We start from the raw sequence: 18,280 nt of genomic DNA on the forward strand, positions 1-18,280 counted from the left end.
ATGGAATGATTGATACATCGTGTAATTGGTTAATATATTAATTATTATTTATTTACAATACCAAATTTTATATTTGTTCATCCTTGGCCCTTATATCGATTTATTTGTAATTCGACAGAAATATTATCAAGCACCACTTCGGAAACTAATACTTCCTCTCTTTATGCTATTTTTTACTATCATCAGTTTATTTTAATTTTTTTTTATTTGCACGTATTTTGAATTTAGATTTGGTAACAATATGTTATTAGTCATTTAAGACGTACAGGCGTGCTAAGTATAATATTGTATATAGGTACAATATTAATGATATTGTACCTATATTACAGAGATGGGAGGTACGGGATTGCTTTATTGCGTAAGCATTTCAATGTCGAACAATCAAATTAATAGCGATCAGAATTTTATTTCAACATCTATCAAAAGAAACATTTTCTAGGCAATTGCACAAACAATTAAAGTCGCTTTGAATTTATAGGTCATTCCGATCTCTCTCACAATACCAAAGGCGCGAACCGGTTTTATACGAATCTGATTATTTTCCAATGTCGCAATTGCGCAAAAACCAGCCACATGTACACGTAATATTATGATTGTCATCTAGCCATCCAAGAATACGAGCTGCCATTTAACTGTGCATATCTTACGATAACTTTCAAATTCTGCATTAAAATATAATGCGAAGTATGAAATATATTGCGGAATAATTACGGAATAGAAATACAAGTGTTGAGATTGCATAAATTACAAAATATTACATAAAATTAACATAAAATTTACAAATATTATTATCTGCAAGTACGCATTTGCAGATCTCGCTGGACTATAAGTAACATTAAATAGGTATGGTTATGCGTAAAACAATAATTCACGTAGCGACGAACGTTTTGTTTATAGTACGATTATTTGGTAACGTATACATATATTCAAGTTAAAAGATTAAGGACACACTGCTTCTGTCACAGGCAGCGCAAGATTCTTTTCACCTCCGAAAGGTGCGTGCATGCTCGGCACGCGCTTACATAAATCGGGTACTGAATTTTATGTGGATCATTGCACGCGCTGCACCTGCGATAATTCGGCGATCTCGTGCGTAAGGGAGACCTGTCCGGTGCTGGAATGTCCCAGGGAGCATCAGGTGACCCTACTCAACCGCTGTTGCCCGCAATGTTCGCTCGTCGAAGAGAGCAGAGCCTCTTGTTCTTACGGCGGCAGAACTTATGTGGCGAGTATCACGAATTTTATCCGCCAACATGCAATCTTATTCGTCGCGTGACAAATTGAATACGAAATAAGAAATTGTAGAGAATTATCGAATAGATAACTGCGAAATTTTAACATACAGAGCTATATGTATGATAAAACACTAGAGAATAATAATATTTTGATTAAACCCAATTAATTAATATCATTATGTTCTTTTAAGTAAAAAATCAATTGTAAATTCTCTCGAAGCATTTTCATTTCGTATCTATTTACGTTAACTATGTTGCGTATTTCGTTTTATCATGGTTTAAACGACCTTTTTTGTCCTAGGCAGGATGGCGAAAATTGGAAGCTGGATTCCTGCAAGACATGCACCTGCAAACAGGGCAAAGTGCGCTGTGCAATGCCTCAGTGTCCGCCGATGAATTTTCCTTGCCCGCCAAATTCCAAGTTGGAACATCCGGAGGGTCAATGCTGTCCACGATGTGTCGAGCGTGAGTTTTGTGCTATTGCTTCTAACAGGATTGAAATAATGCATTGGATATTGCATTTAAGACATTCCAAAGTTACTAAAATTATTCTAGGTGACGGAGTTTGCACGGTTTTCGGAGACCCGCACTATCGTACGTTCGATGGCAAATACTACAGCTTCAAAGGAGCGTGCAAATATCAGTTGGTTACTGATTGTTTCTCGCACACATTCAGCATACGCGTGACCAATGATGCTAGAAAAACCAAGTTCTCATCATGGACCAAAGCTATCGCCATAAAGGTTTACTATATTATGTGAAAATTTTAATACAAATTGTAATACGAGGCGGATTTAAGCATTGTTTTCTTTAACAGAATAAAGTTGGTTTTTAAAAAAAGTTTTTACTATTAAAAAAGTCATATAGAATATCATTATTGAACTTTCCAATTTTACTAAATAATACCATTGGTATAACAAAATTATCTTTTCAAATAACATCACTCCATATTAAATAGAACTTAGACCGTTATGTGAAAACACAATATAAACGAAATATCTTATCGGTCTAGCCTTATATCTAAATCTTAGCTTTGAAATTTATTGTGTGAAAAAATTATTAAGTTTCTTAAGGAGAAAGTGTTAATTCTTACATTTAGATTCTTGTTAGCATCATTTATTATTAAATTGATTTTAAATTTTCATAACGTGATATTACTATTTCTTGTTCAACTTAACACTTATGTTTGAAGACCAAAAATGTTATTCGACGCACAGTTTCGTGAACTTGAAAAAGTATATAAAGTAATAAATCAGCACTAACATCCAACTATGACCGATAAGGCATTTTGTTTATATTGTGAACATTATTTCAATGTTTTCTAAAAGATAATTTATAATATTTATTTGTATGCAAATGTGATTATAGATTTTATCTGATTAATGACATTGCGAAACAAAATCTATCTACCTGAAACAATGCTCTCTTGCTTTAATTGAAAAGAATCATATCGAATTGAAAGAAAAAAATTTTGTTTTATTCGTGTTCCATGCAAATGTGTTGCAGATCGGCGATTTGAAAGTAAATCTGGGCCAGAAAATGAGAGTGAAGGTGAACGGAAAGAAGGTGGACGTTCCCTATCGCGTAGCTAACCAACTGAACATCAATCGTACGGACGACAGTGTAATCGTTAATACGCGAATCGGGATCAAGGTCCATTGGGATGGTATTAGCTTCCTTGAAGTATCCGTGCCTTCGTCATACAGGGGTCAATTGTGCGGTCTTTGTGGTAATTTTAATTCCCAAATCAAAGACGACTTTACTGCGCGGGATGGACGAGTAGTACAGGATCCACAGCAATTCGGTCAATCTTGGGTCGTGGGTGGTGGCAGCCAGAAAAAGATGTGCACCCGAGCTCCGAGACTCGGAAATACCACCAGACAAAGACGTTGTAGAGAAAGAAAAGATCAACGGTATTTTATATAATTTTATTCACACATTTTTTTACTAATATATCTTTCAGAACGTAGAGTATTACAAGTAAAAGGAACATTTTTATTTTATCACTGGCATTTTATATACGAATATTAGCTGTAAAATAGTAACTTTAATATCTTAATATTCTCAAGATTTACATTTATTAAAAATCTTTATACATATATTATTATTAATGAAATGTAGATATTATTATTAAACTGATAATTCTTAATTTAACTAACTGTTGCATATCCAACTAACTTTTATGTAGTTTGTTCATCACGTCCATTGATGATTTCTGTGGCATGGTTATTACATGAAATAAAATGTATTGACAATATAGTATATAATAATTAAAAGTCTACAAAAATTATTATAAAGAAGGCCTAATATACAAAGTGTAATATAATGTAACAAAGCAGAAATATTTTTATTATAGGTTTATTTAACAAAATCGCTAACAAACAAAACTAACATTTAATAAAATTATTTTATGTATAAAATTAACATTTTATACAAATATTAATCAATACAAATTTGTTAATAATTAATTAATTAATTACATAATTAAAGTGACATATAATGTAGTTTGATATTTTAAGATAAAATTTTAATTTTTATAAAGTAAGACGAAAAAATTATATTTTTACGTATTTATATGTGTTTTGAAATTACGTATTTTAAAAGCAATAGAAATTTTTTTACAATGGATCAATTTCGATAATTTTTCTTAATTTTTATGATGAAATAAGAAATTAAAAACTATAGTGATAATATTCAATATTTCAAATAAAAAAAACTGATTACAGCGCCGTGTGGGCCATTGGGAACTCATGGTGTTAACATTGCACCATATATATCATAATTATGTATTTACGAGTATCAAAATTGTATTTTATGATTGTTTTTTTTTATAGCCAAAATATAAAATGGCGTGAACGAAAAGTTCAGCGTAGATCCCGAAGACCCACATGGCACAGAAATCATGTATCTAATAATAGGTATCGTTTGGTTCAATTACTTTTTCATTATTTTATCTATTGTTTTAATAATATCGCCAACAAACGTTTGCAACATTTAATCTATACCCTTTTCAAAAATGTCTTCTGTTACAATGCTGTCAACAACTAATTTCTCTACAATTACAGATTGTGCACTCGATTGAAATCACAGATCTTCTACCCCTGCCACAAAAAAGTGAATCCGGCAATGTACTACAAAGCCTGTCTTCAGGACATGTGCGAGTGCCCAACCCAGCACTGCTACTGCGAGTCCTTCGTGGCATATGCGCACGAATGCAAGCGACTCGACATCCCGCTGCCGCACTGGCGGAAAGCCACAAGGTGTCGAACCGTTTGGGATCAACCAATAAATCCAACGAATTTTGCTCGCCGCTTACATTAATCGCACACTTTGTCCACCGCCGCGTCCGGTCTCTGAAAACATCATTCCGAAGGACGTGCAGCAAGAACGTCCGCATTGAACTTGATGCACAATCTGCATTTAGAAATTCACTCTATATATATGACCTCCTTTTCTTTACACTTCCTTTCTAAGATATATCCAAGATGATGTTTTGATATCACGAACAATGAAGATGGGATATGATGCTGGACCTCTAAAACTCAGTGAGAAATGATAACGAAATCGACATCGAATTCGACGTCGAAATCATTGAACTAACATTGAATCGACGTCAATTCAGTGTATCATTTCTCACTGAGAAGTAATGTGCATTTGTTTCGTATATTAAATTTTAAATACGGGCACGAAATAGTCGAAGAAGAATAAAATTCTTTCAGAATTCTCTTGAAATTCGGAATTAGTTTTTGAAATTGAATTTTTTGTTAAGCGAGATAAAGTTTTGGACTAAAAACTCAGTAAGCGAATAACACAAAGAACAAAACTTTCTTTACTCGGTGAGAAATCTGTCGAAACACTGTCTTGAATGCCAAAATTAAATTAATAGTGCTGGCAAAAGTAAAAAACTCGACGTTTGTTTAAATTTTGATTTATTTTTGAGTTGTTTAAACAATTTGACATGAATAGATGATCACTTCTGTTACTGATTTGTTCAATTTTACTGTTGTAATTCTGTGTATATTTGTTTAAACGTAAAATCTCGATCGATATCGAAGTGATATTAATATGCTACTTTCCGATATTGGAATGATTTATTGATTTGACATCGATTTGACGAGTCATTAAGCTTATTCTTTTTGACTAAACTCCTTGCACAGTGCATTTTTTTTTTCGGATATTAGAGCGGAAAAGAAAAAAGATAAATTATACAAAAAGTTCAGTCTTAGAGTTCGTAGAAAGAATAAATTTTAATACGAGAGTTGGAAGATAAGAAGAGGGAGAAATGACCTTTACTTGTCGATTTGACATCGAATTAATATTAAATCAATGTAAATTTAATTATTTCAATATTGATTCGACGAATCATTTCTTAATGGTAAGAATTCAAAAAATTAATGGATTTCTGAAGATATAGTAAACTCTTTCAAGTTCCACAGTTTCTGTCGAACTCATAATGATTTTCAACATTCATAATGATTTTTATGTCAAAAATTATTCAAAATTTAGCTGCTTTCAATATCAAGAATTGCTCAAAATCAAGTTATTTCCGATGTCAAAAATTTCTCGAAATTGAATTCATCTGAATCTTGAATCACCACTGGATTTCAGTCTCTTTCCGATGATCAAATTTATATATAATTTTGACTTTTTATTTCTTACTGAGTAATATCCTGTGACTTATACCGTGAGGGATTAATGCGAAATAAGTATTCATAAATGCTTATTTATTCGTGAAGCAATGCACGTTGCACTTATAAATCCGTCGTCTATAATGACAAACGGCAATAGACTGTTAATGCAGTAGAAAATGTTTTGCTGTTTGTGTTGCAAATGTAATATGAACTACTGTATTATATGTATTATATGTCGACTGACACACCGTCGGAATAATCGTGATGTTGTGTTACGACAAATGGCATACATAACTGTTAACAATGATGAAGCAAAAAACAGTTAAAATTTTCTTTCAACTTTATAAGATACCAGCTTACGTCTCCTCTTCGACATTCTTCGTGATGTTATCTTTCTATTCCCAAGAGCTCCTTCTGTCTGCGGGAACATGCAGACCGGACGCGGCGGAGTGCTCGGCGAGAATCTACTAGTCACCACTTCGTATCAATATGCATTAACGGTAAGTTCCTGTGCCCCCGTGTTAATAGAATCGCACTCGGACTGGAATAGTAGGAAATAGTTTTCCTAGGGAAAAAATCTTGAGTTTTGTATTATATATAATAATTATTATAAAAATAATTACGTGCTAATAATAATTATACAAACAAATGTTGTGCTAGGTTTTTTTATTATCAAATAAAACTCTGATTTACAAGTTGGTAATTCCAAAATAATGCATTTTTAGAAAAGAGAAGAAGCTTAATATCTGTCTTATTTGCAATTTTTTATTTTTATTTTACTTTTGTAATTTGACTAATATCAGAAAATATGATATATTTAGTTAATATTTTTTCATTATTGTAGTGTTTTTAAAACAATTATGAATAGATTATAATTTACAAGTATCTTTTTATGGATCTTTTTATAAATATAACAAATAAAGCTAAACTTTTATGCACAGAATCCAACATTTTTAAATTTATTTTGAAATAAAAAAATATGTATTTAAATCAGTTTCACGTTTCTTAAAATTATTATTAGCATTTTGTTTTTTAAGTCGACCGGTTGTATAGATCTATAACCACTATTTTAACAAGTCATTCACATCTGATTATTATTTTATTCTTGTAGCAAATTTTTTCAGTCAGACTCTGACTCGAGTGCCTCTAGTAGTGATTGTTATCGTTATGCGGAGTGGCGGCGATTTCGTACGGAAATCTCACGTGCATCACAGCAGCACAAGTATGCAGCCATGACGCCCGGAACATGGATCTTATATGTGTGTATGTGTGCGTCACGATTTTATGCGAAATCCCGTAGATCCGAGAGAAAGCTTTGCGAGTCAAATTAGAGTCGATCAAATGTCAGAAAATGGATAACCTTGTGTCATATGAAGTGAAGCGTTAAAAACAAAAAATCATCTAACGCTGTATTAAAACTTGGCACAATTTATTCCTGAATCTTTTACATACATCATAGATGTAGATTCGCGTACATTATGCTGAATCGAAAATGACACGTCTAGTTCTAGGATTGTTTGTCGTAAGATGTTGAATTATTATCGAACAAAAATTGATGTGGCATACAATTGACGAAATGTATCATTTATTATGTTGTAATCTTATAATTATCATCGGCATTTTTTAATAATTATAAATGCTGCCTTGAATTTTATATGTACTTTACTAAAAGGCTTATGTACGAATAAACGTAGGAGTGGAATTGTAACGAGACGTGTACTGATCAAATGGAACCGATGTATTTGAATTCGTGAGGATAATTTTGTAGTTAGCAGCAGTTGACGATATCTTGTAATATTTCAAAACACCGTGCAGTATTTCGGCCGATGAGCAGGCTCGCGGCATAGCATGTACATCCCAGTTTAACGCAATCGATCAATTATATGTATATGTACACATATAAATATGTATGGACTCGCGCGGATCCTTGAATCCACAGATTTGTGTCTATCGAACCTTGTATTCGTATCGTTTTGCAAATCTTTGCATTCGAAGTTTAACGAAACGACGAATTTATTTAACAAATCGTAGATTTGTGATTTTTTAAGCTCTCGTTATTCGTGATCTTCGAAATTGATTCGCAGATCCGTCATTGCAAATCTACACAGATGTATATAGATCTATATAGATATATTGTTTCACGAATTCAAAATTTTACGAATCTTTCAATTCATAAATTGCACGATCGCTCTCTTAGGACATATAAATTTCTATTATACAAGATCCATAAATTTCTACAGATCTAGATACATAGATACAAATACATTTGCCCCGAATATAATCGGATCTATCCACGAGTCTGCCTGTACCCACGAGTCGTGGTTCCGCTAATGTATTGTTCTATTCCTAGATCCGTAATGCCATAGATCTCTGATCTCATCGTAGGTTCTCCTATTTTTCACAGATCCTTGGATTCACAGGCCTGCCATTTATCAGACTCTTATATTTTCGTCACGTAGAATTAGAAGGGAATTTTTCCCTTTCGTCTTTGAAGACGAGTACACCTTTTTTATATTATGTATACAACATATATCTAAGTAGCGTTTAACGTAAGTGTTTATATATACTTTAATTTTAGCGAAGCGTTTGTACATAGAAGGACACGATTATTAACGTTTAAGCGAGTACTAAACATAGTTTCTGATAAGGTAGCACGATTTTTAACGGCTCTTTACCTATTATTCCTTTTTTTCTTTATTCCATTTCTTTGTTCAGTCTTATTATATCCTTACTTTATCTTCTTATTTTTACCTTTACCTAGCAAATTGTTACAAAATTTTAAAAAAGAATATGAAACTATTTTATTAGAGCTACTTTTGCAGAAGTCAATAAAGAAAAGATATTTTTTTAACTTACATTATTAATGAAACTGTATATAGCTGAATTATATTGTAATTAATTATTACTGAAGAGTTTCGGCGAGAAATCAAACCAACTTTGTATACCGGTTTATCCAAAGCATTAGCCAATTTTTGTCGATTTTAGTGTAGAGCTTTAGTGTAGAACAGAAAGTTACGAGCATAATAAATAAATTAAATTCGTAGATATTATGTTTCTGGAGAATCTCCTTTTCTTTGTAATCTCCTTTTTCTCTTAAAAATATATCAAAAAGATTTAACCAACGTTACGTCGTAAAAATCAATTTTTTTTTACTTGGGAGAAATTAACACATACAATGTCGAATTTTTTCAGAGATATCTCAGAAATATTTCAGCTGAAAAAAATGGAGCATATAAAAGTAGCGAAATATATTTAGTCATATACATTTCTAAGATATCTTGGGGATAACAAAATAATCGCGTTATTTTGCTATCCCCAAGATATCTTAGAAATGTATATGACTAAATATATTTCGCTACTTTTATATGCTCCATTTTTTTCAGCTGAAATATTTCTGAGATATCTCTGAAAAAATTCGACATTGTATGTGTTAATTTCTCCCAAGTAAAAAAAAATTGATTGTTCTTGCAATTGATTGTTCTTGCATTTGGAATCTTATAGAAAAATTATTGAAAAGAATAAAAGGTTAATGGAAAAATTTTAAATGTTTCTGAAATATTACTAAAAGTTATTAAAATGGCTGAAATTTTTTTGAAATATTGCTAATCCTTTGAGCATAGAGATTGCCAATACTGGTATATACTTCTTAAACAGATATCTCCATATTTCTCGGAATCTAAATATTGCATTATATTAATACTGATGAAAACGTGATATGATAAATTTTTGTTTATTAGATAAATAAACAAAAACTCATAATTTACACATTCATAGCTTTTTTCTACATAAAATCTGTCAAAAACAAATTTTTGTAAAAATAAAATATAATTTTTTTTGCAAATTGCATAATTTAAACAATAATGAGTGCATTATTGATAATATTACATTATTTTTATTTACACATATTCATAGCTCCTTAAAACCGTTTTATTTATATTTTCCTTTTTCATATTTTTCTTGTAGTGTAATTTGAAATATAAAAGTTTAAAAGGATTCTTAAGAACTGAAAATAATATCTAAAACAGGGCTAATGAGAATCAAATGCGGTTCTTCTTGATACACAACTTACTGTTGACTTATTTGTTCTTTTGTTTGTTTCTAGTGTATCGTTTTCTTATATTTATTAGAACAACACAAGCGTGCGCTACGCGCACGCATTTATTTAATTTCATGTTTACATATCACTGAATATAAATAATAAAAATTTTAAAAATTAATTATAAATTTATGAGAAAAAACAATAGAGTTTATGATGACAAATGACAGATCATGTTCTTGATGACACATTATGAATAAATGAAAATGGAATATAATTTGATTTATTAATAAATGTCTATATAGTTATCATTAATAAGTAGTGTACATTAATATTATATTCTTATAATTGATACTCGTATGTATAATTTTTTTATCAATAAGCAATAAAATTTATTACAGTTTTTTCAGGAGGGGGGGGGGGAGAGTTAATATATAGATGCAAGTTAGCATCAATTATTATTATTATTTAATTTACTAAATTACGTGATATTACTCTTTCTTATTTAGCTTAGGATTGTGTTACGTCTGAAAAATAATCAGCGCACAATTTTGCTAAGTTCGAATGTGTATAGAAATTTACACAAAAACAGAAATAACACGAAGATCCAGCTACGACCGTATAAAGCTTTGTTTATTCCATTGTAACTTTTTTATGTTCTTTATATAACCAAAATCTATACAAAACTTAAAATTTAAACATGTTATAATTATTTATTTTAAAATTATTTAATATACAATAACGTTTATACTTAGCACGTAATACGATTGCATTTTTATATTAAAAAAAAAATATTATACACGAGTCAACTTCCAAGCACACGAGATTATCATATCTCAACTTCTGAATCAATCAAGTTTTAAATACTCTCAAACGATACCTTAGATAAAGATGTATAATGAAAATGATTTTATGTTTTCTATCCGTGTTCTACGGAGATATCGCAATGAAAAGTTCAATCCTCTAAAATTTTATTTTCTGAGATACACGTGGTCATTAAAAAAAATCTTCAAACTCGTGTTCAATTGCATTCTTAATTTTTTTCGTCCTTTATTTACAAATATTTACATTCTCAGCCTTCTTTAAATCCTTTCTACTTTCCATTTTTTCCTATTTTACATTCTCATAATTATTCTTCTTTCTTTTTTACATTATTTCACACTTTCAAAAAATTCTTTCTAAAAGAGATGTTTGGTTAATGAAATCTTAATTCTTAAAACACAAAATGTCAAAATATCGTATGATATGCATTATTATAAAAATTCGTGTCCAATTACATTTCTAATTTCTTTCGTCTTTTATTTAAAAAATTTTACCTTCTTTACCTTCTTCAATTCCTTTCTGTTTTCCATTTTTTATTTATATTAGACTCTCACAATTTCTCCTCTTTTTTTCTTACATTATTTCATTCCTCTTTGTTTCTCTACTTTTATTGCATATATTTTAAAATTTGTATTACAAGAGGTAATATTCGATTAAAGAAATTTTTATTTCTATAACACAAAACCTCAAAATATGATGATATGTACCAGTTACTAAAAAAATCTTTAAACTCGCGTTCAATTGCATTTTTAATTTCTTTCGTTTTTTATTTACAAGTCATTATCTTTTCCGTTTTTTTTATTCCTTTCTGCTTTCTATTTTTTATCTATTTGACAACCTCACAATTCTTCCTCCTTTCTTCTTATATTATTTCGTTCCTTTTTTTTTCTTTACCTTCATTACAAATTTTTTAAAATCTTTATTAAACGAAATAATGTTTGTTTAAAAAAATTTTTATTCTTAAAACACAAAATGTCAAAATATGATATGATATTTACTAGTTATTAAAAAATTCTTAAAACTCGCGTTTAATTGCACTTTTACTTTTTTTCGTTCTTTATATAATAATCATTATCTTATCCGACTTCTTTAATTCCTTTCTCTGTTCTATTTTTTTATTTTACACTCTCACAAGTCTTCCTCTTTCCTTCCTACATTATTTCATTTTTCTTTGTTGCTCTACCTTCATTGCACATATTTTAAAATTTTTATTACTACATATAATGTTCGATTAAAGAAATTTTCATTTCTATAACACAAAACCTCAAAATATGTTATGATATTTATCAGTTATTAAAAAATCTTCAAACTCGCGTTCAATTGCATTCTTAATTTCTTTCTCCTTTCCATTTTTCTTCTAGTTTTTTACCATTTAAATGCTAACAGATGCATTAATGCCTCCTTGAAAAATAAGACCAATGATTAATTAATAATTTAATTATTATAAATTATTTATAGATAATAAATAATTATTATTTATAATAGTTATAATTATAATTTATTTATTATTAATTAATTTAATATTATTATATATATAAGTACTTCATTTCCTTGCGGAGTACACTGCAGACCTCTACTCCGCTTACAAAATTGATTACGTTTGTTATCCTCGTATTTTTCATTTCATAAGAGAGAGAGAGAGAGAGAGAGAGAGAGAGAGAGAACCACACTCATACATCCATCCACACTTATTCCTTAGACCTCTGTTTCCGCCGCATTTTCCTTCCTTCCATCCATACTCTCATTCATTCCCAGCCAAACTTTTCTCTTCCTCATCTCTTCCAATTTCTTCATCCAGACCTCTCCTTCTCTCCTCCCTCCCTTCCTACCTCGTCCACAATCTCCTACCCCTTTTCTACCCTCCAGTCTGTACATTCCTTCCATATGTGCTTCCAAGTTTCCTCTCTTTCTCTACATATCCTACACTTCCTGTCCTCATCCCCCTCCCAATATCTACCTTCTTCTCATCCCTTTTCCCAACCTATACTTTGCCACTCTCTGCTCTTCTCTCCTTCCATCCCCTTTTTAAGTACTCCCTTTTCCTTCACCCTGCTATACCACTTACAAAATCTGAAACCCCTAATTTTTTCTCACCTTTCCTCTTCCTGCCACTTCCTCTCTCAACTACTCCTTCTCTCTCAACATTGTATCTTTTTAATCTCTTCTATGCTCCAAGTTTTTTTCACGTAAAAATCTCTCCTGCTCTCCTCCCATTTACCCATCACCTTTCCTTTCTTTGCCCTATCTTTTATCTCCTCCCAACATAACCTTGCCAGTTCCCCTCTTCCTCCTTCTCCCAATTTCTTCTTGTAACTCCATGCCCTCATTCCTGCCCTCCCCTTCAATTTTTTCTTGTGCATTTTTTTCCCTCACTATGTATCCTGATGTATATCTTTCAAACCCCATAATTCACTTCAAAAACCTGACTTATATCCTCTTTACCCTCTCTCTTTTTTTCCAACCCCAGATTTTCACTCCATAACTAATTACCGTCCAAACCAATTTATCAAACAACCACATCCTTATCGACCAATCCTTTTCAAACTTCCTCTTTCCTATCCTCCACAACTCTCTCATCACTACCGCTCCCTTGCTAATTCTCTTCTCTATATATTCCTTTTGCCATCATTACATACCCCAAGTATTTGTATTTTTTCATTTCCTCTTTTTCTTTCCCTATTATTAGTTATTATTAATTATTATTAATTATCAATTAATTTTTTGATACATATAGTTTTAGCATAAATATATACAGTTACATAATTAAATATAAATATTGCTATAATTCTCAAAATATAATTAATTTAAATAATATTTATAAATTGTTTAAGAAATAAAATATATTTTGATTATAAAATACTTAAAAAGTAATATTTAAATTAATTATATTAAACAAATTACAATCAACAATATTTCAAAAACTTTTCAGCATTTCGTTGGTATATTTTATAAAAATTTCAATTTTAGAAAGAACAAATTTAAAATAACGATTTAATTTAACAAAATAAATAATAATATAATATATAATTTCATGAGAAGAGAAATAGTTTGTTACAAGAAAAACTTAAAACTTTGATAGAAATAGAGCAGAAATTGATAATTTTGTCCCAAATATTCAATAATAGTTTGGAAGAAATGTTCAGTAAAAATATAATTGATTAAGAAACTGTACAAGTGCGAGAAAAAAAAGAAAACTTTGATCTAAATCTGCAAACTTACAGAGAAATTATTTTTTATTCATATATATTAAGTGTACAAATAAGTTTCGAGGGTTTTTTTTGTAACTTTGAAGCTTATTCAGAGAGATTGATACAATGTATTTTATGCAAAGTATTGTCCAACGTTAGCTACGACTTTTTCCCATCTTTCAGGCAACATACGGATTCCGCATTGAAAAAATTTCTCGTTTTTTGAGACGATCCAAGAATTGACTCAATCTTTGGCTTCTTTGTAAGAAGTGAAGTGCTGCTCGGCCAGGCCATGAGTCATCAGAACAAGTAATAGTCGAATGTAGCAATATCTGATGAATACAGCGAGTGGGGTAGGACATTCCATTGAAGCGTCTCCAAAGTATCCTTGACGATTTTTGCAACATGTAGCCGAGCGTTGTCGTGCAGAAAGTTCACTTTATCATGTCTTTTAGCATATTGGGGGCGTTTGAGTTTTAATGTTTGGCTCAATTGCATCAATTGGTGTTGGTAACGTTGATGGATTCGTTAGGCTGGAGCAGCTTATAGTAGATCACTCCGAGCTGATCCCCTTCCTTCGCGTTCGTTGTCGCTGATGTCAAAATCGCCGCTTTTAAAACGCCGGAACTCACATGTTTTTATTGATAGAGCATGTTCTCCAAAGCCTCGTACAGCATTCGATGTCTATCAGCTGCACATTTCCTTAAATTAAAAAAAAAGCAGCGCTTCCCGCAAATGATGTTTTACTGTTACAAAAGTTGACATGGTTAGAGCACAAAAAAAGTATGTTGTTTACACGTTAGCGACATGACACATACTGATTTTTAGCGGAAAATGTTGACGCTTCAACTTGGATATAGTTACAAGTTGGTTCGTTACGAGTTGTAGGACTTAATGCCGTACTGCTATAAATGTTTGGTCGTAAAGGCAGTAATTGAACATTCTGTTAATAATTACAGATGTTTATTGCTGCTTAAGTACACACACGCTCGGACATACATAGAATACACGCGAGTCAGCAATCGTATCTGTGGTCGGGCAACGACTAAAATAAACTCCCCACTCCTCGAACTCTAAGATTACGAAGAGGGGGAACTCGACGCAAAGCTTCCAACTCTCGCCGGTCGTCATAAAGATAATGTTAGTTACGCCATCTGTTGTAAATTTCTCAAAACTTATTTGTACACCCATGGATTTTGATTCTGTCCATGGGGAAATTTTTCAAACTAAGAAGTCGCTATCTTTCTACATACTTACAGTTTATGATTAACGTAACAACCAATAAACTGTATTCGTTACATCAATCATAAACTGCGAGTATGTAGAAAGTGACTTCTCAGTTTAGAAAATTTCCCCATGGACAGAATCAAATTCCATTGGTGTACATACACCCTATATAAACCCCTGAAAGAAGCAATAGAATGAAATTGCGCCAGTATCGATTCTTATTTATTTTCAGGCAATAATAGATAATTCCAAATTTATAATGAATTTATTAAAATGTATTGTGTGTGTGTGTGTGTGTGTGTGTGTGTGTGTATTTTTATACAGGGTGTCAGGTAAATACCGCCCCTGGTTTCGTGGATTGATAGATCAAGTAAAACTAAGCAGAAAGGTCCTTTACCATTTTTTAATACTCGCCACAGTTAACGAGGTAAAAATTAATAAAGTCTTCAAATAAGCGCGTATCACCGTGCGCAAAGACCGCCCGGCGGTCGCCGAGCGTACGCAGCTGCGGCTGGCGGCACGGCGCGGTGAGGAGGGAAAAGCAGCAGTAGCTATGGCCCCCAAGCTTGACAAATATTAATTAAATATTGTATTTTGATGAAATTACTTTGTATTTACGTGCTATCTATAGATAATATATGCAAATTATGTAAAATAAATGAAAATAAACTCAAAATTAAGATGGATTACAAATTTTTAATCCGTTTTTGTTTATTAGGAAATGTACGACACAAAGCAATACATGTATCTCGTAAAGGTGCCTTTTCATACGACGCTGAAACGCTTGTTTTGTTTATGTTCACTCAACGCATGTTTTGTTTATGTTCACTCTATGTAATTTTATCTATGGTTGACGCTAAAATGTTCGTTCCTAACCAACTTTCCAGCGTCCAGCGTCGGCAGTAGTTGACGGAGTTATTGGAGATCCCTTGATTGATATAAATTCAATTTGATATAAATTCATTTGTGCAATTTTTTAGTTGAAAATTTTTGTTTGCTCCGGTTTCATCATGCACAGCAAAGAAAGGGAGGTAAATTATTAAACATGAAGTAATACTTTGAATATCTGTTTAATACAATATGAGAATGCATGTAAAATTTTTGAGGTTGTACATGATTGAATTAATAATTTTAGAATTTTCTCGTAAAATGTGGATATTGTAAGAAAACATGTTTAAATAATGAAGCTGCTCTTATGTATCTTGTAAATATAAGGACCAAAAGTTCTTCTAATACTCAAAAGTTCTTCGAATTGAGTTGAAGACATTCTAAAATAATTTTTAAAATCGTAAATCTTCAAGTTGTAACACAGTAAATATCTTATTGTAAAATCCATGTAAATTTTTTTCTCTAAATATAGGTTCAATCCAGTATCGTTTTGGTGTATACGATCTCTTTTTCTTTTTTTTCATTATTGCTACTATTACTGATAAAATAACTGCATGAGTTACGTTCCTTTCCCGATTTCCTTTTCGAATTAAATTTGCACATTCTGTCAACCATGCATGATATTTATAATTATACATGATGAACTTTAGTGATACACAGTGATACACAGCAAAGATATTTCTAATATTGTTTCCTCGCACGGACTAGGTTAGGTTATTTCTTGACGCTGGAAAATGAGCGTTTCAGCGTCGCATGAAAAGGCAGAAGCGCACACTATGTTGTGCATCACGAGTAGGTACGAGAAACTGTGTGGCGTTATGCTATTGGACGGTGAGTATTAGGTAGTCGATGGTGGGCGGGAGAGGGGGGGGGGTTTAGGTTAGATCCCAAAGCGAGTAGTGGGGAGAAGGATATATATACCTATCAGACGAGACGATCGCGTCAGTATGTTCCAAGCATCCTGACGGAGCATATTGCAAGCGATGGAGGCATTTAAAGGGATGCTTGCGTACCTCGACGCCTTCATGTGGAAGAACATGGATATCATCAGGATGCTGCCCTTTGAAATTTCCAATATGGTATTTAACATGTTGGACGGCCGTACTCTCCGAGCTGCTGCAAGGGTTTCTCGAACGTGGAGGATGAGATCGCTGCCTGAACGAAGGCGTAGGCTACCGCGCCTCGAAAAGCTCAACGTAACACGATGTTCCTCTGTCGAATGTCCTGCGAGCAGAGTCCCGACGTTTGAGTTGAACGAACGAAATGGAAGCGTTGTCCAGAAAGTTCCGCGTCAATATTGCGGATACTTACGCGAGTCTGGCAACCTTAAAGGTAAGAAAGTCAAGGCAAAGTTGTACAGTCAAAATAATTTGCGCTTTTGACATAGAATAATGTAATGTATAGCATGTATCCGTAAAGTTGCCAAATGTATTAGACGTAAGCGTATTTTTACTGATTAATATCATTAATATTTACAAATGTACTTTGACGTTACTATTCAAGATGTAAGTTATTATTTAACAAGAAGTCACAATCATCATTTTATAAAAATAGTAATAACGTATATTATATTGTGATATTATTTTTACTACAAAATTGTACAATGTGTATAACTACCCAGAAAGCGAAAATGAATTAAAATAAATAAAGGTATTTTTGCGACTCACCCGATACACTTTGATCAGAGATATAGAATTGAAATGATTTAATTGATGTATTTTACTCCAATATGTATTTTAATGAATTAAGATGGAGTACAAAAAGACATGTAAAGGTATAGATAATTGTTTGTTAAATTAACTTCAAAATATAATTTCGGCAAAATTGTAGTCTTATTACCTTAGTGGTATGTCTGCAAAATTAAATTTGAAAAATAGTTGTTCAATAATTAAGAAAAATTTTATCTGCCGTATGAGTAAAACGTATAGAAATATAATTAATCCAAATAAATTTTTACATAATTGCCCAATTACTACAAAATAATAATGTAGAAATATTGATGTATGTAATGTTACACAAGAAAAGGTATTGATCTTTTATAAGAATTGATAGTTATGTGTTACATTAACTTCGAAATATGATTTTGGCAAAACTGTAGCAATATGGAGAATGACATTAGTGATATGTCTGCAAAATTAAATTTGGAAGGTAATTGTTCAATAATTGACTCTTTGCCCCGTGCTTTTGGTCTCGCCTAGGATCCTCGTTTTGACTCCGAGTTCCAGCTGCAACTGCCACTTTCGACCAACGTCC

The 18,280-nt window shown here is 31.7% G+C and overlaps 1 protein-coding gene across 3 annotated transcripts in view; it reads left to right on the forward strand.

Moving 5' to 3' along the window:
* The window catches only part of LOC105195900 (BMP-binding endothelial regulator protein), a 75,573-nt gene extending 66,657 nt beyond the window's left edge, over window positions 1-8,916 (forward strand). For 2 of the 3 annotated variants that reach the window (XR_005574171.1, XR_005574174.1), the window contains exons 7-12: window positions 966-1,225; window positions 1,541-1,700; window positions 1,791-1,978; window positions 2,742-3,148; window positions 4,301-6,366; window positions 6,978-8,916. Coding sequence is in view for 1 of the 3 variants with exons in the window: in XM_039446057.1 (XP_039301991.1) it covers window positions 966-1,225; window positions 1,541-1,700; window positions 1,791-1,978; window positions 2,742-3,148; window positions 4,301-4,556 (1,271 nt within the window). In the remaining 2 variants the exon portion in view is untranslated. Of the gene's footprint in view, window positions 1-965; window positions 1,226-1,540; window positions 1,701-1,790; window positions 1,979-2,741; window positions 3,149-4,300 lie in introns of all 3 variants that reach the window. The other variant, XM_039446057.1, reaches the window with a different exon arrangement.
* The last annotated feature ends 9,364 nt before the right edge of the window (window positions 8,917-18,280 follow it).

Source organism: Solenopsis invicta, chromosome 1, assembly GCF_016802725.1.
Source record: "Solenopsis invicta isolate M01_SB chromosome 1, UNIL_Sinv_3.0, whole genome shotgun sequence".
Lineage (NCBI taxonomy): Eukaryota > Metazoa > Arthropoda > Insecta > Hymenoptera > Formicidae > Solenopsis > Solenopsis invicta.